The sequence below is a fragment of the Callorhinus ursinus genome, unplaced genomic scaffold, assembly GCF_003265705.2.
Source record: "Callorhinus ursinus isolate GAN/ISIS: 27379988/994484 unplaced genomic scaffold, GSC_fseal_2.0 scaffold15, whole genome shotgun sequence".
In the NCBI taxonomy this organism is placed as follows: Eukaryota; Metazoa; Chordata; class Mammalia; order Carnivora; family Otariidae; genus Callorhinus; species Callorhinus ursinus.
Genome location: NW_027397077.1, coordinates 24,554,786 through 24,579,042, shown reverse-complemented (window position 1 = coordinate 24,579,042; position 24,257 = coordinate 24,554,786). Strand labels below are relative to the sequence as shown.

Sequence of the window (24,257 nt, the reverse complement as noted above, 5' to 3'; positions counted from 1 at the left end):
GAGACTTACATACCCATAGACACCACCACCAACCCTTTTAGTCATTGAAGAATAGAACCAAAGACAGCTTTTGATTCTATTTGGATATTGGTCACTACAGGAGCCTCCGGAAATACACCAGACCCCTTTTTTTTTTCTTTTCAACTGAAGTATAATTGACACATGCTGTTACATTAGTTGCAAGCGTACAACAGAGTGATTTGAGGAGCCTGTCGGTTACCCTGTGCTCACCACAAATGTAACTATCCTGTCACCGCACAACACTCTTACAGTCCCATCGGCTGCAGACCTATTCTGCACCTTTCATCCCTGTAACTTCTTCATTCCGTGACCGGAAGCAGTCACCCAGGTGCAATCACGAAGTAGTGAATGCACAATGACAAAGGATTCCCCACAGTGGTAGCACATTACAAGGATATGCATCACGGTTATTTTCATTGCAAACAGTTAGAAATATCCAAATGCCGACAATGAAGATGTAAGTGATGGCATTCGTACAGTGAACAATTGGTCACTTTAATAAAAGAGATTAGTTTTTTTTTAAGTACATTGCATTTCAATGTTTCCCCACAGAGAGAGAGGGGGTGCGTATCTGAATCATCCTAGGAATTTTTCAAACTAGACAGTCATACCCCTCCAAGCCCCAAATCCCCCACATTCCTGGCCCAGATTCTGATCCAGTGCGCTAGAGATGGTAAATGCGGTCTTGTTCAAGTTGGTTGTGACAAATAAAGAGACATCAGGATAGAAAGGGTGTTTGCAAAATGCTATAAAAATATAAGAAAATACAATTTTTTAAAAAAATTATAGTGTTTATGAAAAAGAAAAAACCATTCAGTTTTGCTCTCAAGAAGTTCTCTCTCTATGGATATATAGCATTAACCCTGTGATAGGCACTGGGCTAAATATTTGACGTGCATTGTCTCAGTGAGTCCTGGGCTAAACACTGGGGTCCTGCAGATCTGGGAGAGGGGGTGACTTTCTCTTGGTTAATTCCCCTCAGGACGCAGGGAGCAGCTCAGAAACATAGGCAGCTTCTGCATGGAAGAAAACCCTGAAGCTGAAGGGCGCTTAGCGTTCCCTTTATGAACTTCAGGATTAAACCTTTGTCTTCAGTTACAAAAGCTCAATGATAACATGCTAAATATGCATGTGACACCTGGGTATATAGATGCCCCATAATTTATTTATGCACCATAATTCATTGAGCCAGTTCTCCATTTCCGTGTGAGTCCAAACTCCCCCAGGTTGCTGGGGGACTTCTCCGGGCTGGGGGGTTGTTATTTGCTGCTGCAAATTATCTTCTGCAAACACTTGGGCCTCTTTGGTAATGCAGCCCAGATGTGAGCATTGGAAAAGCTTGATAGTGAGTGAGCACGCAAGCATTTAAATCAGAGAGCAGGGCCTTGGCGTGACCTCACTGGAAAAGCTCCCATTCCCTCATGGGAGGGCAGGCGGAGGTGGCTCAGGCTGGTACCACCCAGCTCCACACCAAGCAGCATCTCAACGTCTTTTACTCCCTTCTTCTGACTACTTGTTGCTCCCCCCTCCTCCTCCCCTTCTGGTCTTCCCTCTCCTGCCCCTTTTCCTCCTCCTCAAGCCCCCTCTGCTGTGCCCTAGGGCTGTAAGGGACCACTCAGAGGTACCCCTAAAGTATCATCGTCTGTGACACTCAGGGCTGAGAACTCCCTGCATTACTTGGAGAGTTCTAGTAGAAATGTGAGGGATATAAGCCCTTAACTGCTACCTTTCTGCCAAAGTTGTTGCAAACCTAGAGCCTTTGAAAAACTCTGAGAGTGCTCTCAGTACCCCCTGTCCTGGTTCTGGAACACTCAGCCTTTAAAAAGCGTTAAACTCAAGGAAGCGTCATGACTGTAACCTGTGGGTTCCCCATCATTCCACCTGACTTTTTTTTTCTTTTTTAAGAACTCCAAATATATGCAATACAACACAACAGGTAAAAACAAAAGACTCTGATGAAAAACAAGATTGTTCATATGGAAAGATGCCCCCGATATATTCAAGCAGACCACAAAGCATGTGTGACATGATTACACTGAAACGTGAAATACATGAGTAGGGAGAAAGTTTAAAATGTTAACAGTAGTTTATCTCTGGATAGAATGATTCTGGGAATGATGATTTTTTTTTTGTCTTTTTGTTAATCTATATGTATATATTTTTTTCCCGATAATGAACGTATTACTTAAGCGTTTTTTTAATGCAAACAGCAGTTAGTCTCTGGGTGGAATGATTATGGGAAAGATTTTTTTTTCTTTTTGTTAATCTATATATATTTTTCCATATGATGAATACATTACTTAAGCATTTTTTAAAAAATGCAAACAGTAGTAAATCTCTGGGTAGAATGATTATGGGAATGTTTTTTTTTTGTCTTTTTCCTTATCTCTCTATATTTTTTTCCTACAACGAACACATTACTTTAAGCATTTTTTTTAATGCAAACATTAGGATTGATAAGAGGAAGAGAAATTGGAATATTTGTGAGTGGCTAGCCATGAGTTATTTTAAAGCTATCAAAGGGTAGGTAACTTACAATAAGGAGAGGACAGGAAAGTTTATGTCTTCGAGGAAGAATGTGACCAAAAGCCCAGAGGAATAACTGATTCCTCCTACTATGGGCCCGGCAGAGGCTCTTTGAGGCAGATATGTGAGGTCAGCTGGAGCTCTGGGCCAGCCACCACACTCCCATCTGAGCGGGCAATATCCCGGAACATAAAGAAGGTAGACTGTTGGTTGCCTTAATATTGACCGTGACCTCCTCAGTGGCATCACCCATTCTTGACCTTCCAGGCACTTGGTCAGAGGCCTCCATCTGTGAGGATCCGACATCCTAATTCATACGAAAGATCCAGAAAGACCCAGAACCCTTCAAAACTCGTGCGCAATCCTGATTCCAGTTTCTTACAGGATTATATTTCTCAGTGTGCTTTCTGATAAAATATCAGACATTGTGGGAATCGGTTCACTCTCCTCCGTAATCTGTCCTCAGGGTGACATTGAAAGGGCAGAAGGAAAGAATGAGTAATGTAATGAGTGCAAAAAGCTGTAGCGTGTAGAAGTTAAAGCTTGGCCTTTAGCGCGGAGTTTAATAGGGGCCCTTCTGACATTTGGGGCAGGTAATTCTTCGTCGTGGGAAGCTACGCTGGGAGGTGGGATGGTCTCAGCATCCTGGGCATCGACCACCCAGATGCCAGTACACCCTCCAAGCCAGGGTGATCCAAAAATGTCTTCCATACCGCCCAATGCGCCCCACTCTGCCCACCGAGAATGGGTGCTTTAGCATCGCTCCTGGATTCGAATCCCAGTTCTTCCATTTATTTGCTCTGTGGCTTATTTCCCTCATGTGCAAAATGGACCTTGTTGGAGGATTAAACCTGTAAGAACATATCATGTAGACCCTCAGTAAATGTTAACGATTATTATGATATAAATGACAGAGACTGCCTTAATCACATGTGGAACGGTTAAAAAAAAATTCTGTAACATGATGTACGGTCTTCAAATGTGGAAGGTTTGGGACGGTCTGGCTCGAGTCAGACCCATTCACGTTTGCCCTGGGTGGGAGATCTCATCGTCTGTCTTTGTCATTCACAGTGCTGGCCGTCCTCCTGCCCCCCATCTTCCTTCTCCTTACTCCCTTCCTGCCTTCTTCTCAAAGCCTACATCCCTACTTTGCTCGTGGAGGACAGGAACAGGCTGTTTTGCAGTTTGGAAGGGAAGAAGCAACACTTGGATAATTATGCGTTGCCTGGGGCAGAAGAATTCCCTGGACCCCTTTCGGACAGGTCACAGCAAGGCCCTTACCCTCCTGGGCCTCCAGCCCCTCCCCGGGGAACTCAGAAAGAGCCACACCGTGGCAGTGAGCAACAGGCCAGGTTCCTACAGGCTTATCTGGAGGGCCCTCGCTGGTTCTCCTAGAGATGCCTGGAAATTTGGAAGTGAGGGAGCGCCTTTTGGCAGGGGAGGACATAGTGGAAGCAAATTGTGCTTTCCTTGGGGAATTCTGTCAGACTGCACCCCTCCCAGAGATGAAAGGAGCATCTGGGACTCCCACGAGCCCTGCATAATAGCTTAGAGAAAGTACAATATACTTCAATTACACTGCTGGCTTCCGCATGCATCATAAAGTGAGACGATGAGGTAGCCGGGTCATTACAAGCAATGAGCAGAGATCTCCCTGCTCAGAATGTGGCCTGGGATCTGATAGGAATCTCCTTGGGCCCACGGCTGTGGTGAGTGCCAGAAATTACCCGCAATGACTGACCGAAACCCAGAAGGAGGGCCTCGCTGGACTCCACTCACAAGCTCAGCATTGTTCAGAATGCGAAGTCATTGAGCAATTCTTGCCCTCTTCCCCCCGGCTTTGAAGATATCACGGAGACATAAGGAAGGCCCTGGAAAACTAAATATGCTCAGTTGGCAGAGAACAAGTCATAACTGGTCAGAAAGACTTTGTTTCACGGCATTTTCCTTTTCTGGGTCAAAATGGACACTTGGGGAGCATTTTGTGTCCTTGAGAGAAAGATCTTAGGAAGTTTTAAAGCTTCCCGGCTCAGTCAACGCCTTTTATTATAGTGCCATCTATAGAAGAAGGAGAAGAATCTAGTAATAATGCCCGCCACCCATTGGCAGCTGAGCGGCATGCCACCCACTATGTTGAGCACATTTAAAACATCTCATGGCTCTGGGATGTGGGGCAGGTGAAGCAGGGGAGTGCTGAGCAGCCAGACGGCCAGCTCAAGGCCCCAGGATGAGGCTATCTCCCCAACTCCATGGTGTTGACTTTTGATCACAATGAATAAATGCCCCAAGAAGAAAATATTGGCCACCTACACATAAGTGACTGTTGAAGAACAGCCCATTCCAAACAACTCCCGTGTTCTGCTTTTTTTTTTTTTTTTTTTTTTGCCAGGTAAGAAAAACTCTTTACTAATAACAGCATTTCTTTCATCCTCTGTGCAGCAACCATTTGTAAACAGCACAACTTACCGCAAAGATTTTTAACAAAGTTTTCATGTAGAGCTTTCGTATGCCAAAGGAGACTCCAAAAATGGCAGGGACTCTGATGAAAACAAGGAGGAGGGTGAAGAGGACAGTCAGGGAGATGCCCAGAAGGTTGACAATCAGGCTATCAAAAGGCAGCAACAGGAACATGGTGGAAGATCCAGGCAAGGCCAGCGCTTTCCACCCCAAGAACAAACCACCGTCTTCAGATGGTCCTGTCAGTTAGCACCGGCCTGGGAAAGACAGCGAGTCCCCATAGGATAGCAAACCCCGTTCCACGTTCACATCATTCCACTGCCTGGGGGCGGAAGGACAGTAAAAAGGGCCACAGGGGGCAGCCCAAAAACACCAGCTCTCCCCAGAACCGATGGACTTTGGAGGTCAGTGAGGCGGGACCAATCTTCAGTACAAGCATCTGAATCCAGGCAGAGTTTCTGTGAAAGTGAGTAGTGAGGGAGGGATCTCTGCTCTGCTACCCTTCTGCTCCTTCCAGAAGTTTTACTTTTTCTTTCCTGGTCAAGAGCATTTAGCAAATAAATCTGTCCTGAACATCTGTCATTGCCAGAAGTACCAAGAAGAGTTCAACTTGGTGCCAGAACAATCCTGATAACTTCTGTGGAGGGGGGTGACTGCTGGCCTTCACACAGAAGGCTATTGAACTTGAATATGTGGAAGTTAAGTAATTGTTTTACTTAAAACTCCTTCATAAGCTGAAAACTGTGTTCATTGTAGAGAGTTCACATCTGGCCCCATTCTTCCTCTAGAGAGGTTCCTGGTGCACGCTGCTTCCAGGACCCTCCAATCTGGAGAGCTACAGTCTTTGCCAGCAGGACCCAGGGGCTGGCACAGAATGTCTCATGCTGCCTGTGCTGAGCGTAACTCCAGACGTGTCTGGCATTGGTTTCCCCTGGACAGTCTTCTCCCTAAGGCCCCCTTCTCAGCGGTGACCTGGGTTCTTGGCAAGAAGTTGCTCACATGCTGCCAAAGCTTTCTCCTTGCCTACAAAGGACTAACTTGAGTTGGAACTGGGTGGTAAGAAACCTGGTACCAAGTTCCCCCACAGCAACATGAAGTCTTCGAAGCGACCGCAAGGCTCCGTGGTTCCCAATCCCTCCGTGGCCGATCCCTCCCGCCCTTGGCCGCCGCCGCCGCCGGCCGAGGCGTCCCGTGTTCTGCTTTTTGACACACCTGTGCTGTCACCGGGCCGAGAGGCCCACCTCCTCCCCAGTCACATCACTGAAGGTCGATGTTCTGGTATCGTTGCTAAATGGTTAGGTGACCGCCCGTCCCGTCAGGAAGGAACAAAGACAGCCAGTGGGGGGAGCACACAAATTAGAGGAAAACCTCTCCAAGCAAACTCTCTTCTCAAGAAACTGTACTCACTCAGCTGTAATGAGGTTTGTCTCTCAAACATATGCCTAGTCCAAAAGCTTGAGCTCATTTCAGGGCTAGAAATTGAACCGGGGGCTTCAGCTTCACAAAAACTTGGTGAAATCACTCACAGTAAGCGTGCAGAAAGGAAACAGTATCCTTTTACCAAAAGGGGGGCTGAAACAAAAGGTCTTTATTTTATGAGTCTGGGAGAGTTCGTTTTATTTCATTAAGAAGCCCTAGATTCTGTTTTCACTTCATGATACATGTTGATAGGTGTGCCTGGGGAGTCATTCTCCCAAAGGACGATACGCACTTTTCATACACTCCATAAATATGAAGTCATTACAATGGCCCCCTTGAGGGAGAGAGAGGATTCTGAATTGAGAGAACAGGTAATCAGATGCCGAAGAAGAAAGGTAGAAGGCAACAGGGCAGGTCGCCAGAAAGTGGTGGGAAACAAGATAGGGACCTGTTTACTAGAACGAAGGTATAGTCAAGGGCTTGGGCTTCAGAAACAAGGGGAACCCAGTTTCTGGTACAAAGCTATCTGTTCAGAGCTGAGCAAGCCTCAAGCTGATTTGGAGCTGAGCCACCCAGCCCCCTGCATGTGGGTTCTTAAATTCTTGAAGATCAGCAAGAGGACTGGTCTGGCTAATATGTCCTCTCCCTAGAAGGGTCTTCCCTCCCTTGGCTACCTGGTGAACTCGTGCATTCTTTAAGACTCGGCCCAGTTGTCCAAGGGGACATTTCGTGTCCTATGTCACTTAGTGCTATGGATTTCAGCTTGGCAGCCTGCTCCCTCTTGATTCATAAGCCCAGTTCAGTGCATCCCTCCTTCGGGCCCCATGGCATTGTGCGCACGTTACGTTTCATTGTGATTGTTATTGTAGGAAAGCATTCTATCACATGGGTTTGGAAAGGGAACTTTGAAGTCTGACCCGCCTTAGTTCGAATCATGGTTCCCCCACTTCCTGCCTGTACGGCTTAGAGAAGATGACTTAGGGACACCTCCATCTCTCCGTTTCCTCCTCTGTAAAATGGGTTCATAAGTCGCTACCTGTGGCGTCTGGTTGTACTGAAGATTAAGTGAAACGATTGTTGTGAGTGAAATGAGACAACACATGGAAGGCGCTTAGCGTCTGGTTTGCCATAAGCAGGAGCTCAGGAGGTCGTAGCTGGCACACTGCGGCTGCCCCTTTCAGGAAACCTGCCCCTGTTACCTCAGTTGACAGGGATAAAGTACCTGTAGCAGCAAAGAGCAGGCAACTGCCACCACCACCTAGTTGAACTGGAAGGTCCTTCAGAGTGCAGCCATTGAGTTAACTGGCCAGGCAAGAGCAGCGCTCCACCCCAGAGAGGCTCCTTATGTGGGATAAGCAGTGGCCCAACCGAGCACCCGGGACCCTCAGAGGGAGTGAGAGGGAGGGGGGCACTAAGCCGAAGCCACCAGTCGGAGGAAGAAGGGCAAGTCAGCCTAAGGAGCTGAGGGCAGAGAAGCAAGGGAGTGCGCTGAGCGACATAAAGCCAGGGGGCCCCTGAGGCTCGCTGCCGCTGCCGCTGGAAGGCTGGGATCTTAGCCTCAAAGTTGGAATCACTTCCCCTAGGCCACAAAGCACGACATGCCAGAGAATGGGTTTTTATTAACAATTGTTAATATTTATTGTTTCCTATATATTACTTCCTTTAATCCTTTCAAGAGCCCTCCCCCCCCCAAACCGTGAGCTGAGTGCAATCATGACACCCATTTTAGAAGAGACACAAAGAAGCCCATGAACTTGCCCAAGGCCACACAGCTAATGAAGGCTGGAGGAGGGCGTCCCTGTCTTGATCTTTCTGATTCCAAAGCCTGTTTCCCCCCAGGCCCACATTCTCCTCCCTGTCTGAGTCCTTCACTTTCCTTTCTCACAAACCAGCCGTCTTCAGTCCTCATTAATCTCACTTATGAGATAAACCCTTGTAAGGAAAAATATAAAGGATTTATTCTCTTTCTGGAACTCCCCTTGATGATTCAACATTAGAGGTGAAATTTTTCAAATGCTTTTGCCATCTCCGTGATAAAATCATCCATGGTCCTTTTCAGTTTCATTTATTTATCCAACATTCTGTCCTTGTTGGAGGGAAGGGAGTGGAGAACAGATGCCCACCGCCTGTCATGATGGTGCAGAGCTAAGGTCAGGCTCCCCCAAGCCACTTTAGCCCTGGTTGATCTTAACTCTCACCAATCAGAGAGCAAGTTTCTCTTCCAGGAGCTGAGCTGTGAGCTGTCTTGGGGCATTAGGTCTCTTCATGCATTATTCATCAAGCAGGGCTCCAAACTTGAGAAAAACTTCTGTGCCTCTGGCTGGCCCGCTCACCCACCCAGAGCTTAGCATTTACTGGCCAGCCTCATCATTAGGAGGTTTTGAAAAAAGACACAATTGTGAAGGACTCCCCTCCCCTCCTTACAAGGGGCTGTCGGGGCTCTCCTTAGAGTGTGGACTAAAGCCCAGGAAAGGGGGTGGGGAGAGGCCTGGAATACTCTGATTTGCATGACAAAAAGTCCAAGGTTAAGTGCTACTGAGGGCCTGGCTTCCAGCCAAGAGAAAACCCTGGCCTGGAAGGATGACTGGGAAGGAGCAGGGTGTGATTGAAATTTGCCTGGTGGATGCAGGCAAGGTGGGCCGGGCCTGGGGCCCTCGCACCCTCACACCCACCTCAAGTCTGAAAACCGGAGCGGACGTGAGTGTTGTTGCATCATATAGTTCTTAACTCAGTCACCTTCTACTTTCTACTTCTGCTTTTGCCTGGGCTTTGTTTTGAAGCTGTCTGAGTTATTAGGAGCCCCCAGAACGCTTGTGTTCAAGAATGATCAACACAGATAAAGCCGGGTTTGCTGTTGGATACCATTTTGGATTCCTCTTGAATTCACTGTCCAAGACACAAAAACTTTATGTTCAGAGATTTTATCTGCATACATGTCTACATTCATATGCATTATATGTACATATATGTAGACATACATATGTATTACAGATTTCTTTTAAAAGGAAAAAAAGCACAACCGTTCTGTTTTGGGGGAAGCTAAATGAGGACATGACATCATGCTGAGAGAGGGAAAGAAATCTGAAGAAACCAACTTCTGTACTATTTTTCAGGTTTTACATTGAGAGCATATCATTTTTAAAGGATAAAACCACGGTGGAGCTGTTTTTCCTGAACGCAAAGTCCTGTGTGCACAAGGTAGGATGCCCCATTTGTTATATTCAGTGAATGACTCCAGATGGACTGGAGCAGGGGGGACAATGGTATTGCCTAGCTTTTCATGTTCAAACAAAGAAAAATGGCCATAATCTTTCCCACTGCCATAAAAAAATACAAATAAATTTAAATGAAAGGCAGCTCTTCTCAAATTCTGAGTGAGAAAGACAGCCATCTGCAGGGAACTCACGCTCACAGACAATTACCATGGCCTTAAAGGCAGCTCGTACTCCACACAGAATATTCCAGAAAGACACAAAGATGGATTAGTCAGATTGTGATTGAAACCTCAAAAAAAGTCATACTGGAAATCTTGTTTCATAGAGTATGTCCTACATCTCTCACAATTCAAAACCAATCTTATTTATGGGCCTCTGCTCAGAGCCACATGTTTTAAAGCAATGTCTCAGTTATCTGTGGTGAGGGACAGGTTTTTCTGCTTTATTGTTTTTTATTTGTATCCAATCTTTGGAGGACACACTGCTTTTGTAACATACGGTAAACATGAATTGCTGGAGAAATGATCCCATGCCCGGATGTCAAATTGCTATAAAGCATTCTCAATTTTGATCTTATCTCCTTGCAGACTATCATTGCGTTCAAGGTCCTCTACTCTGGCCTCCTCAAACCACACCTTGGCCAAGGCAGGGAGTCTGCGAACCTAGATATGTTCATCTGGAACAAACTTCTCCATTCTAGGTTATAGTCTCAGTATTCAGGATCTCAGAGCCCATGCCCACTTCCAGGGCCAGTGGGAGCCCCTTCTGTCCAGATACATCACCCCAAATCTGAGGGGTGCCCAGCATTGTCTGGCCTAGAAAGATAAGGGGGGCAGACTATATATGGGTTAGGGAACTTACATTGGTACATTTCCCTTAGGCCCCCAAAATATTAAGGGTGGCTCACTGCACACATACACAGAATTAATTGACTCAGACCGGGCAGAGTTTTTGTTGGATTTTTTTAAACAGCTGTATTGAGAAACAATTGACTATACATGTTTAAAGTGTACAGTTTTGGGCGCCTGGGTAGCTCAGTTGGTTAAGCAACTGCCTTCAGCTCAGGTCATGATCCTGGAGTCCCGTGATCGAGTCCCGCATCGGGCTCCCTGCTCAGCGGGGAGTCTGCTTCTCCCTCTGACCCTCTTCCCTCTCATGCTCTCTATCTCTCATTCTCTCTCTCTCAAATAAATAAATAAAATCTTTAAAAAAATAAAGTGTACAGTTTTGTAAGTTTTAACATATATCGTAGCCATGAAATGATCACCAAAATCAAGATAGTGAATATACCCAGCAACTGCACATCTGCTTTTTCTCACAATGGAGCAGTTTCCATTTTCTAGAGTTGTATATAGGTAGAATCATATAGTGGATGATGTTTTTGTTTTCTTTCCTTTTTTAAAGATTTTATTTATTTATTAGAGAGAGAGAGCATGAGTTGGGGGGCGGGGAAAGGGGCAGAGGGAGAAGGAGAAGCAGACTCCCTGCTGAGCGGGGAGCTCAATCCCAGGACCCCAGGATTGTGACCTGAGCCAAAGGCAGATGCTTAACCAACTGAGCCACCCAGGCGCCCCATCTTTTTGTCTTCTTTCAATGAGCATAATTATTTTGAGATTCATCTGTGTTGTTGCATTTATCAGTAGCCCATTCCTTTTTATTGCTAAAGCATTCCATTGTATGGATGTACCTTAAATTACTTTTCAATTCCCCTGTGGGTTTTTCCCCATTTTTTTCGAGCTTTACTGAGATATAATTGAGATATAACACTCTGTAAATTTAAGGAGTACAAAAGGATGATTTGATACACGTATATGTTGCAAAATGATCCATTCACCTGTTGATGGACAGTTGGTTTGTACCAGTTTGGGGACTATTACAAATACAAATGCAATGAACATTCATGTACAAATCATTGTATATACACATACTTTCTTTTTTCTTGAGTAAATACCTGGGAGCAGAATGGCTGGATCATATGGTAGATATGTTTAATTTTTTAAGGTACTGCCAAACTGTTTTCCAAAATGGTTTTCAAAAATCAGTTGTTCATATATGCATGAGTTTATTTCTGGACTCTGTATTTTGTTTCATTGATCTTTTTGTCAACCTTTTTGCCAATAACATACTGTTTTGATTACTATAGCTTTAGAATATATGTCTTGAAATCAGAACAAACTCTAGCATTGTTCTTTTTCAACATTGTTTTATTCTGTTTTCTTGCATTTCCGTATAAATTTTAGAATCAACTTGTTAATTTAAAAAAAAAAACAAAATAAAACAAAACAGAAAAACACCTGATGAGATTTTCCTTAGGATTGCACTGAATCTATAGACCAATGTAGAAAGAATTGACAACCTAGCAGTATGGAGTCATCAGACCCAGGACACAAGGTATAATCTCCATTTATTTCAGTCATCTTTAATTTCTCTCAGCAGTATTTATAGTTTTCAGCACACAGGTCTTTTGTCAGATTTGTCCTTAAATCTTCCCTATTATTTGATACAATTGTGAATGGTATCTTTCTATTTCAATTTCTGAGAGTTCATTAATAGTATATAGAAATACAATTGATTTTTGTATATTGCTCTTGAATTCTGCAACCTTCCTAAACTCACTTATCATTTTTGGTAGCTTCTTTGTAGATTCTACCGGATTTTCTTTATAGATGTTTGTGGCATCTGCTAATAGTTTTAAATCTTCCTTTCTACCCTGCCTGCTTTTTTATTAGTTGTCAAATTTGTAGACATAGTTGTTCAAAATATTTCCTTATCGCCCTCTTAACATGTGGTCTAGAGTGCTGTTACCTCTTTTGATCCTGATATTAATAATTGGTGCCTTTCTCTTTTTTTTTCTAATTAGTCTGGCTAAAAGTTGATCTCTCTTGAGTTTCTCAAAGAACTAGCTTTTGGTTTCAGTTATTTTCTCTGTTGTCTTTCTGGTTTCTATTTCATTGACTTCTGCTATGATCTTTATTATCTTTACCTTTTACCTTTATTATTTACTTTCTTCCTTTTTCTTTGGACTTCATTTGTTCTTCTTATTCTAGTTCCTTAAGATAGAAACCGAGATCACTGTTTAAAGATGTTCTTTTCTAATACAGGCATTTAGTATATAAAATTTCCCCCAAGTACTGATTTTGTAGTATCCCACAAATTCTCATATGTTGTGTTCTCATTTTTATTTACTTCAAAAGATTTCCAAATTCCTCTTTCTTATATCTTCAATGGCCTCTGGTTATTTAGAAGAGTGCAGTTTGGTTTCCAAATATTTGGGGGATGTTTTAGGACTCTCTCTGTTATTTATTTCTAATATAATCCCACTGTGGTCAGAGAACACACTTTGTAAGAATTAAATTCTTTTAAATTTATTGAGACTTGTTTTATGGCCCAGAATATGTTCCATCTTGGTAAATGATCCATGCACAATTGGGAAGAATGTGTATTCCGCTGTCCCTGTGTGGAATGTTCTGTGAATTTTATCACTGCTTTTGATTACGAGGTGTGTTGGTATAGCTTTCTTTATGGTTCTTATGATTGGTGTTTATTGAGCATTTTGGACTTGTGGGTTTATAGTTTTCATCAATTTTGGAAATAGCCATTTTTTTAGGATTTTATTTATTTCTTAAAGAGAGAGAGAGCATGAATGGGAGAGAGAGAAGCAGACTCCCTGCTGAGCAGGGACCCTCACTGGATGGGGGGCTCGGTCCTAGGACCCTGAGATCATGACCTGAGCCAAAGTCAGACACTTAACTGACTGAGCTACCCAGGCGCCCCTATCTTAGCCATTTTTTCAATTTATTTCTAATTTAATCCCACTATAGTCAGAGAACACATTTTATATGAATTAAATCCTTTTTAATTTATTGAGACTTGTTTCATGACCCAGAATATGCCATAGTTTTAATTAGGTAGACTTGGTTGGTAGTATTGTTCAAGTCAACTGTATCTTGCTGATTGTTTATTTCTTGTATCAGGTATTGACAGAAGGGTACTGAAATCTCTAGCTATTACTATGGACATTTCTATTTCTTTTTGCAAGTTGACCTAATTAAAATATCGGTTTTGTTTCATGCATTTCAAAGCTCTGTTATTAGGGCATAAAGACTTAGAATTGCTGTCCTCTTGATTATCATTATAAAATGATCCTCTTTATCTTGGTAATATTCTTTTTCCTGACGTCTGCTTTGTTTGATATTAATATAATCACTTCAACTTTCTTCTATTAGTGTTATCATGGTAAATCTTTTCTCATCCTTTTAAACTATTTGTATCTGTATATTTGAAGTGCATTTTTTGTGGACAACATATAATTGCATCTTGATTTTTTAATGCATTTGGCAATCTCTGTATTTTAAATGGTTATATATATATACTATCTACATTAGTGTGATTTTTGGCACGGTTAAGTTTAAATCTATCATCTTCCTATTTGTTTTCTGTTTGTCCCATCTGTTATTTTTTCCTTTCTCTCCCTTCTTTTGGATTTATTGTGCGTTGTATGATTCCATTTTACCTCTTTTGTTGGATTATCAGCTATAACTCTTTGTCTTGTTATTTCCATGGTTGCTTTAGGGTTTATAGTATACATCTTTTTTTTAAGATTTATTTATTTATTATTTTGGGGCGTGCACGGGGGGGGCAGAAGCAGAGGGAAAGAGAGAACCTCAAGCTGACTCCCCACTGAGGGCAGAGCCTGACGCGGGGCTCAACTCCATGACCCTGAGATCATGACCTGAGCTGAAATCAAGAGTCTGAAGCTTAGGGGCGCCTGGGTGGCTCAGTCAGTTAAGCATCTGCCTTTGGCTCAGGTCATGATCCCAGGGTCCTGGGATCAAGGCCCACATTGGGCTCCTTGCTCAGTGGGGAGCCTGCTTCTCCCTCTACTGCTCCCCTGCTTGTGTGTGCACTCTCGCTTTCTCTCTCTCTCTCAAAAATGAATAAATAAAATCTAAAAAAAAAAGAAGAAAAGCCACCCAGTTGCCCCTGTGGTATACATCTTTAACTTATTACGTCTCCCTTCAAGTGACATAATACCATTTCAAATGTAGTGCAAGAACCTTACAATAGTATATTTCTCTCTCCCCCCCCATCAGCCTTTATGCTGTCAGTGCCATATATTTTACTTTTTGATATGTTATAGATGCATACAACATTGTTGTTTTTGTGTAAGCACTTGGTATTTCTGCCTGCTTTTAAGATTTTCTTTTTATCAATGCTTTTAATTATGAGGTGCTATGGTATAGTTTTCTTCATGTTTCTTCTTTTTTGGTATTTATTGAGCATCTTGGGCTTGTGAGTTTATAATTTTCATCAGTTTTTGAAATACCTCAGCCATTTTATCTTCAAATATTTTTTCCTATTCCCACCATGCTTCCTTTGCAAAGTCCAATTGCACATATACTGGGCAATCTGAAGTTATCCCAGAGCCCAGTCATACTCTCTTCTTTTCATTTAGTTATTTTTATGTGTATGCTTCATTTTGGATAGTTTCTATTGCTCTGTCTTCAATTTATGTCTTTTCTTTTGCAATCTAATCTGCCATTGGTCTCATCCAGTAGATTGAGTTTTTATCTTTAGAAGTCTGATTTAGTGGGGCACCTGGGTGGCTCAGTCAGTTAAGCATCTGCCTTTGGCTCAAGTCATGATCCCGGGGTCCTGGGATCCAGCCCGACGTTGGGCTCCCTGCTCAGCAGGGAGCCTGCTTCTCCCTTTCCCTCTGCTGTGCTCTCTCTCTCTCTGTCAAATAAATAAATAAAATCTTTAAAAATAAATAAATAATTTAAAAAAAGAAGTTTGGTTTGGATAATTTTTATATCTTCTGTATGGCTACTTAATTTTTTTGAATATATGAGATACAGTTATAATAATTGTTTCAAAGCCTTTCTCTGCTTATTCTTATATCTGTGTCAGTTCTGGTAGGTTTTGACTGATTATGGGTCATGTTTTCCTGCCTACTTTGTATGCCTGATAATATTTGAATGGATGCTGGACATGTTTAACTTTTTGGGTGCTGCATATTTTTGCATTCCTGTAAATATTCTTGACAGTTGTGTTGGAATAAAAGTTAATTACTTAGATGCATTTTGACTTTTTTCAAGTCTTAGTTTTATGATTTGTTAGGCTGACCTAGAGCAGTGCTCACTGTAGAACTAATTATTCCCCATTACTGAGGCAAGACCTTCCTAAGTAGTCTACTCAATGACCCATGAATTATGAGTTTTTTCTGTGGGAACCAGCTCTGTGTGAGGACCAGGTACTCTTCCCTTTCATCTTCTTGGATGGTACTTTCCCCAGCCTTGGGCAGTCTCTTTCCATGCATGCAATAATCAGTACTCTGCATATCTTCGGGATTCTCTCTGTGAAGCTCTCCTTTCTCTGGCACTCTGTTCTACAAATTCTATCCATTTTGGTCTCCCCAGTCTCTCAACTCTGTCTCCTCAACTCAGAGAGTCCACCATGCTCCCTCTGTGTAACACCTTCACAGCCTAGAAACATTCTCATGGCAGGAAGTGGGGGCAGTCATGGGGTTCCCTCATTCAGGGTTCACTGTCCTTTGTTGCCTTTTATTCAGTGTTTTGAAAATTTTGTTTCATACTTATTGGCTGTTTTTTTAAGTTTTTTGGTTACAGTTTTGTTTGTTTATATTTGGTGAGAAGGTAAATCCAGTCCCTGTTAATCCATCTTGGCTAGAAGCAGAAGTATTCAAATCAGAGTTTTTGGTTAATTCTTTGGAGAAAGTAAAAGGTCTTCAGCACCAAAGACTTTATTATAGCCTCTCTTTGTTGAGACTTGAGCTTCCTTAAGAACTCCAAGTGTTGACTGATAAGTAGATACCTATATAGCAAATGCAGCCTTCACTGAGTCAGGAGAAAACATTTCATAAACCACTGTTGGTCATCATCTCCTATGGGGAGAAGTACAATTACCCCTTGTTATATTTTTCACTATCTAGCTGGCCATGGTCCATTGAAACAGTTTCCTTGATTGCTTCTTTGCTCTGTTGCTATGTAAATAAAGATACAATGCAAATTTTAACTCATGATATTTCTCTCGTAGCTTTGTATGCTAAATTCTGTTGGTCTTGAGGAAGTCCTGAAAAGCAGAGTTCTTTTTAACTTCCACTCCTTCTTATGAATGTCAGTTCTTGAGACATCCTTTCTAAATAGGAGTGTTTTATGACTTGTCAAAGAATTTAGAACTTTTACAAAATATAGTATTGTTAGGCACTGTGATCTATGAATGTTATTGCAATAAATTTTTAAATTCAGTTGTAAGAATTTAGAGTTGAATATTTTCTATCTAAGTAATATGCAGATGGCTAGTAACAAACAGTCCCAAGAGATATTACAGGATCCTGTAAATGATAAGATAATGGGATCAGGTAGCTGTGTGGTAAAGCATCTTTCAAGTAATTTCTAAGATATATGATAATTTAAGAACACCACACATAGGGAATATCATCTGAATCATGGACACAGGAATAAATAAGTTTTATGAGAACATAGTCTCGGCTATAGAATACATGTAGGTGGATTATTGATTGGTGAAAATCAGCCACTGATGTGATAGCTGCTGTTAATTTAGGGCTCAATGCTGGATATGAGAGTGAATGGGGCTTCCTTCCACACTGTGCCAAGAACATGCTTCCCATCAGTGATGTGTTCAGCACCTCTAATCATCCACTACCCACACTTCTTTCTTTCTACCGGATAGCTGTCCCCATCTGCCAACTCCTTCCTTCCACTGAAGGCAGAAACATACAGGCAATGAAAGAGAGCTCTTATTTGCAAATACTGACAAAGCCACAATATCTCTTTGCATGCTTGGTTAGTAAGAAATATGGCTTGTGATAAAGTTTCTTATAGTGGCTAAAGCTCTGCATAGCTACGTAAATGTGGATTCATATTTAAAAAATTCACCCCTGTGAGTATGTCGTTTGAAACACTGGGTGGTTCCCAGTGGTTTTGTAAATATCATTGCCCATACTGTATAGCAAAGAAGCCATTGGTAGCTTTGTGTTAAAAGAAATATTGGACCTCATTTTTGAGTTTGGGTATCCCGGAAGAGTCTGAAAAAGGGAAAGAGATTTTTTCACTTTTGTTTACTCCAAAGCAAATCCCCATGTACACAGTGTGGTACGAATTGGGCATTCAGTGAATTGTTGTAGACTAATGCAATAAATGAATGGATGCTGTTGATGATGAACGCTTGTTTCCCAAGAAGCCCAGAAATAAACAAAACAGCTTGTCTGTTGTATCACATGACTAGCATTAACTATGAAATGTGTATAAACTTAGTGAGAAACTAAACATCTAAAATGCTTAAAAATTCATTTTCCAGGTATTACTGAATATCATTTAGCAATGCTATGGTAACTCTAATTACAATTTTCAATAAAAAAAAATGAGTAAGAATGATCCTATCAGGGAGAAAATTCAATGTATAGTCTAATACCTTCTTTTTAAGAAGTCAAAAACCTGTTGGATTTTTCTCTAGTTATTGTAGATATCAATTAAATGTCAATAGTAATCTTACAGAAGACTAGTTCTGGTCGACTTCAGTTACAAAGCCATTGGTATATAGGCCAAAGTCAACCATGGCTAGAACTGAGTACATAAGAGAGTATTTATTTAGCAGTACTTTCCTTTTTGTGCCTGCTTCTTGCCAGCACCATTTGAGGCTGCTTATAACTGGAAATGCTCTGAGGATTTCTTGATTTTTCTCCTTGCCTTGCTGAGCCATTTTTTCCCATTTCGAAATTATCTGGTGAGATTGGGGCAGCATTTCGCATTGTGTGACCTTTGACTACTTTTATCAGATTTACAACAAACGCTCATTTTTAATGAGCAAACTCTTGCCTTCTTGCCCCTCTCCAGACCAAAGAGTCGGAATTGTGGAGAGAGATGGAAAGCAGCCTTTTCAACAAGATTCTTTGGTCATTTTCCTGAGCCCTTTAGTTGAAGAATCACTGGGTTTTCTGGGTGTTAAACAAGCAGAATGTTTAAATATGGGTTGAACCTGGCTTTGAGACATACGAATCAAGGTCCAGAGACAACTCTAGAAAGATGCCTTTTCATTTCTCCTCTTCTTTCCTGGCAGTTAAAACAGGAAAGCCATTTCCCCCTTAAGAACAGGAGAGCAGAGGAAGGTATGAAATTGCTTTCCAGCTCTGAGACTAATTGGAAGGAAAGAAATGTTTGCAGAGCCTTTTCTGTACATTTTTGTGTGTGTGCTGCTACTATGCTAAGTGGTACACATTTCACTGCATTTGATTCTCACTCTAGCCCATGAAGAAGAAAATGTGTGATCCCCTTTTAGAAATAAAAGAACAGCGGCCCAGGCGGGTTAAGTTGTTTGCTTAACATCACAGAGCGAGGTGGGAAAAGTATCCTTAGAAAATTATACCAGCAAGACGCTGGGGCCCATAAAAGCACCTCTGATTTGTCTCTGCTTTTCTTTGATCATTGCTCCAGGGAAATAAAAGTGTCCTCCATAACTTAGACCTCGGGGACTATTGTTACAGGGTGGGCAGGTCACAGCCCCTAATGAGTATTGAATACATATAATTTGCTAGGCGCTTACTGCATATATTCATTCATTTAGTTCTCCAAACCTTACCTAAGTTCTATTATTTTCCCCCATTTTACAGGTGGGAATACTGAGGTAGGAGAGGTTAAGTAACATACAGAAGTTCGCAGAGCTAATAAGTGGAGGAGCCAGGATTCATCCCAGGCTACGTATGATGCCAGAATCTAGGACTTTAACCACTACATATACTGCTTCTGGATGGATGAGGGTTGTCTATCCCCTCCCCATGGGGGAGGTGGATCTGAGTCATCTGAAGTTTAAGCTCCTTCTTTCCCTTATTCCAAACTGTGTTGTACATACTCATGGTCTTAGGCCATGGTGGTATAGATGCCTCCGGACACTGGGGGCCAAATGGCTTCCACAAGTTGGGCTGGGGGACAAAGCACTCATCTCCTTTCCGAAGGGCATGAGCACTCATGGAGGAACAGAACCTACCAGAAAGCTACAAACGGCCCCATGTGGGTCAAGTGTTCCCCGGGAGAATGCTGGTGTCTGAGTTGTCGGTCAGGTGAGGGCTCTTGAACCTGTTTGGCTTCCTTGGTGAGAATGCAGAGGGGCACACCTTGCCTTTGCAAAACAACCACCTGTGCCAGGTGGCAATGACGTGGAAATTCCGAAACTGATACTGGGGAACCCTGGCAGCGCTCAGCGTGTGGGCAGCGGTCCACCTTGGGCAGCCTGTTGCCTGCTAGGAGAGAAGGCTGAATGCCCAAAACAGGACTGCAGGTGTGGCCCCAGTTACCATTTCTGGAGGCCTCCATGACCACGTCTGACTTTAGTCACCAATGCACATTTATGACCACCACCCCTTTTTTAAAATCAGTGATTTGAAGACGTGCTTAGAAAATTAAAATAGCGTGGGCCACCTTGTCTCTTTTGCTGTGTATAAAATTTTTATAAGGAAAAGGCAAAGCAAGTGGGGTTCAGGAGGTGCTCTGTGGGGGAAATCATGCACATGAACGAGGATGGCAGCTCGACCTTCCTGAGAGCTTCCCAAGCAGCAGGCCTTGATTTCTTTCTTTTATTAGCTCATTTAATCCTCTCAATAACTGAGAGTGTTGTTTATTATTGCTTTAACAAATGAGGAAATGGAAACATAAGTAAGTTAAATAATTTGGCCGTGGTTAAATCGCTCATTAGTAGTGGAGTAATCACTAGGCAGCCTAGCTCCAGAAACCATAGTATTTGCCTTTCATTCATTCATTTGTTCATTCGTTCATTCATTCATTCATTTAGTCAGTAAAAATTTACTGCATTCCTATTTAGGGCCAGCATTTCTGATGAGTGCTGCGTTATCAGTATTCTAACGCTAGTACCTTCCCATGGCCTGTCCTAAGTCTTAAGGATTCTTTCATTTGTACATTTGTGTGTAGATGTGTGTCGTGTTTACTTTAAAGGCAATACATATGATGATACTTTCTAGGACATAATATTTCTGAAAGATGCCAGGGACCGTGGAAAGACTGTGCATACCCAGAATTCACTGATGCATCTTGTCACTCCTTCATAATAATATAAAAAGCAGGGTGAGACATTTTCCTAACTCTGCAATACAAGAAATCTCACAAACAGAATTAGGAGTCTGCAATCACCCCCACACACAGAATACTGTACTTTACATCTACAGCTCCGGGTGCCCAGGTGTGGCGCAGTTGGTTAAACGTCAGACTCTTGGTTTTGGCTCAGGTTGTGATCTCAGGGTCTTGAGATTGAGCTCTGCGTAGGGCTCTGTGATCAGTATAGAGTCTGCTTAAGACTCTCTCTGCCCCTCTCGCCCCCTCCCTCCCCCTCCCTTACACACATACTCTCTCTTCCTCAAATAAATAAATGAGTTTTTAAAAAAAAATAAATCTGCAGCTCAAGAATCTATCTCATGATCTTAAGCTATTTTCTTACCAAAAAGAGTTTAAGAAACTTTGAATATTAGACCACTTTCTTGGAAATTCACCACATGCTTTCAACATGTTCAAGACTTCAAGAAGTTCTTCAATATGCAAACATATGATTTTGTTTAACCCGATATTGTCCAAACTTACTTGCATATGAAATTTTTCTTTCAAGCAATATTTATTAATGGACTGCTGACCACACTTGTGAAAATGCCATTGTGAATATATACTATACCGTTAAATAATAAAGCAGAAAGTGACAACTGTAAGCCTATGTTAGATCTGACCACAGGATAAAACCTAGGTCTGTTCTGATTCTTTAAACAAAATGTCTTTGGATTCAGTCAAGAGATGCTGACCTGGGTACTAAGCCAGTTAGGACTTCCTCTGCCCCAGGCGGAGCAGGAGGATATACCGTACCAAAAGGAGCAGACATTGGCTCAGGAACGCCCTAACAGATTTCACTATGTTCCCTTTTCTTTTCTCAAAAGCTCTCATCTCTTTGTACCTCAAATAATGTAGAAACACAAAAGAGCCAAACATGAGTAATCCTATTAAAAATTAGTTATTGCAAGACTATCCAATCATGTTTATCCTTACCCTCCCTCCAGCCCCATTTCTTGACCGAGACCTCATTAGATGTGCCCTTTCATTAGTAGACTTGGCGAGAGCCTCAGCCCGGCCTCCCTAAAACACGCTCTTACCCCACTTAGAGTGATAGCCCGTATTGCATAATGGTCTTAGAATCCGAATGCCATTTGCTTTTAAGTGTGTGCACCTGGAGGCACCAAAGCTCTTTTTCAAAGCTCTTTCGAGGGCAGTCTGGCCATGTCCATTAAAAGTAAGAACATGTCTTTTCACCCAGTTGTCCACCAGCATTAGGAATAATCCCGTGGAAGATGTTACTGAAATATGAAAAGATAAATATAAAAAGATCTTAAATAATTCTTTCTAATAGAAGGAAACTGGAAACTGCCAAAATACACTTCAACAGGGGTTCGTTAAATCAAGGACAACTCATTCAGGTGATAGGCTCCTGTGTGGCCATCAAAGAGTAGGGCAGCCCGGCTCTGCTCGACTGACATGGAAATGTGTCCAAACTACCTTGCCACGTTTAAAAAGAATCAAGTTACAGAACAGCAAATATATACTGTGATCGTTGTTAACTTTATTATTTACTTTTATGCATGTAAAATGGAGTTTATACATAGGGAAAAATAGAAAAAAGTATGGCATAGCCTAAATTTCTATTATCTCTGGGAGTGAAGTTATGGAACTTTTATTCCCTAAGACATGCTTTTATAATTTTTTTTAACAAGAAGCTTGAATTAAAATTTTAAATAAAAAAAATAAAGACAAAAGCAATCAGCGTAGTCACTGAACTTTACCTCTTTAAAGCTGTGTGAAGAGAATAAAAACATTTTGCTTATCACTTTCCCTCCATTAGAAAAACGCCCAGTCACCTTTCTCACTGGGCAAAGCTGATGGAAGTTGAAGATTCCTAATTGCTTTATCTAGAAAAGCAAAAGGTCTACTCTTAAAGACAATGGGTAGAGTGGTGGTTTTTTTCCCAATTGTAAAAGTAATACTTGGCCGTTGTAGAAAATTTAGAAAATGCAGGGGGAAAAAAAGGGATTGATTCATATGCCTAATACTGGGGCATTAATTGTTTTATTCTGCCATATTTCTTTCCTTTGAGCATAGATCTTTTCTTGGTTGAGATCACTTGCTGCCTACATTTTACATTTTGTTAGATTTTCAACTTTTTATGTATGTTGAAGCTGCTTTAATCTTATCTGGCCCACTTTTCTCCCTCTCTTCTTTATGTTCTTATGTTTGGAGAGTAAGCGTGCAGCATGGGGAAGGAGTACAGGGATACTTTGCCATTACACATTTTTATTTCATTAAATATAAACTCACACATGGAGGATAGGGGCCAGATTTTCTCTGTGTCAGAACCTCTAGGACCTTCTTAAGTAAAAGGTTGTTAAGTGGACAAATAAGTGAATGAGTGAATGATTAAAGAATGAACAATTGGATAGCCCCGTTGAGGCATTTTAGGAAGTGAAATCGACAAGACTGCACCTCCCCAGTCTTCACTGCCTCCCACCCCCGCCCGCTGCCTACAGGGGCTGTGGAATGCAGTGACTCTGCAACCAGGCACCCTTGGCTCAAAAACGTGGCCTTGGCTTTCACCTGGGCATGGTACTTAAATTTTTAAGCCTCCGTTTAACTGTTAAAGCAGGGGCGAGAATAGTACCTGCCTCAATGGATAGGTTAATATATGCAAAGCGTATAGAACAGCGTCTGGCAGGCTGTTTTGCTGTTCGCAGTTCTGCTCTTCTTACTACTGCCATTCTGTATCAGGCCCTTAGGAGGACACACAAGCCCTGGATCAGTACGGGATCCTCTTCCCATACTCACCCTGTGGTCAAACTGAAATAACTCCTCGTTCCCTGACCATCCCAGTCTTTGCCTTTTGTAATATACTTAGCCTGCTGAATGTCTTTTTCTCTTTTATGTTCTTGTTTCCCTGCTGGCTGCCTTTCTCCCTCCCTTCCTTTCCCTCTGACAAATATGCCGCTTATCCTCCAGAAATCAGCTCCAGCCCCTGCCCCTGGAGCAATGCTCCCCATATGCACCATCACCAGCGTCCTCCAAAATAGTCTTTACATGCTTCTCCTGACTCTCCTCCCATTGTGTCGAATTGTTTGTTCGTATATCTGCCGCCCACGACCAGAGACCAGACTAAGTGCTTGGGACCAGGTCAGCCCTTGTTCATGCTATGGCCCAAAATCACTGGCACAGAGCTTGGCCTATGCTGGAGGCCCTCAGTAAATAGTGGTCAAGTGAGGAAAGTAAATGGAGTTTACACTAGCAACTGCATTGATCAGTCTTTCAAAATGGGCTTGTGAAAAGATCAAGTTAAATTGAAAATCAGTTCTGAGTAACAACCATAAAATTAGACTTTTTCAGCTTTCAATCTTATTTTGTTTTCGCTACTTAAGATGGAGTTACTGCTCCTAAATTCAATTTTCCAGTGTTGGTGCCGCACTTGTAACCTTGAAATTCAGTATACTGAACTTATTGGAATACAATTTAGACATCCCACGATCGGATTTGTAAAAGCACGGGCGTCTCA

General features: G+C 42.1%; 1 protein-coding gene across 4 annotated transcripts in view; it reads left to right on the top strand.

Moving 5' to 3' along the window:
• The window catches only part of FRMD4B (FERM domain containing 4B), a 315,073-nt gene that overhangs the window by 209,197 nt on the left and 81,619 nt on the right, over nt 1–24,257 (top strand). For 3 of the 4 annotated variants that reach the window (XM_073901535.1, XM_025885439.2, XM_073901534.1), the window contains one exon: nt 9,537–9,621. In XM_073901535.1, coding sequence (XP_073757636.1) covers nt 9,537–9,621 — 85 coding nt within the window. Of the gene's footprint in view, nt 1–9,536; nt 9,622–11,975; nt 12,030–24,257 lie in introns of those variants that run through there. The other variant, XM_073901536.1, reaches the window with a different exon arrangement.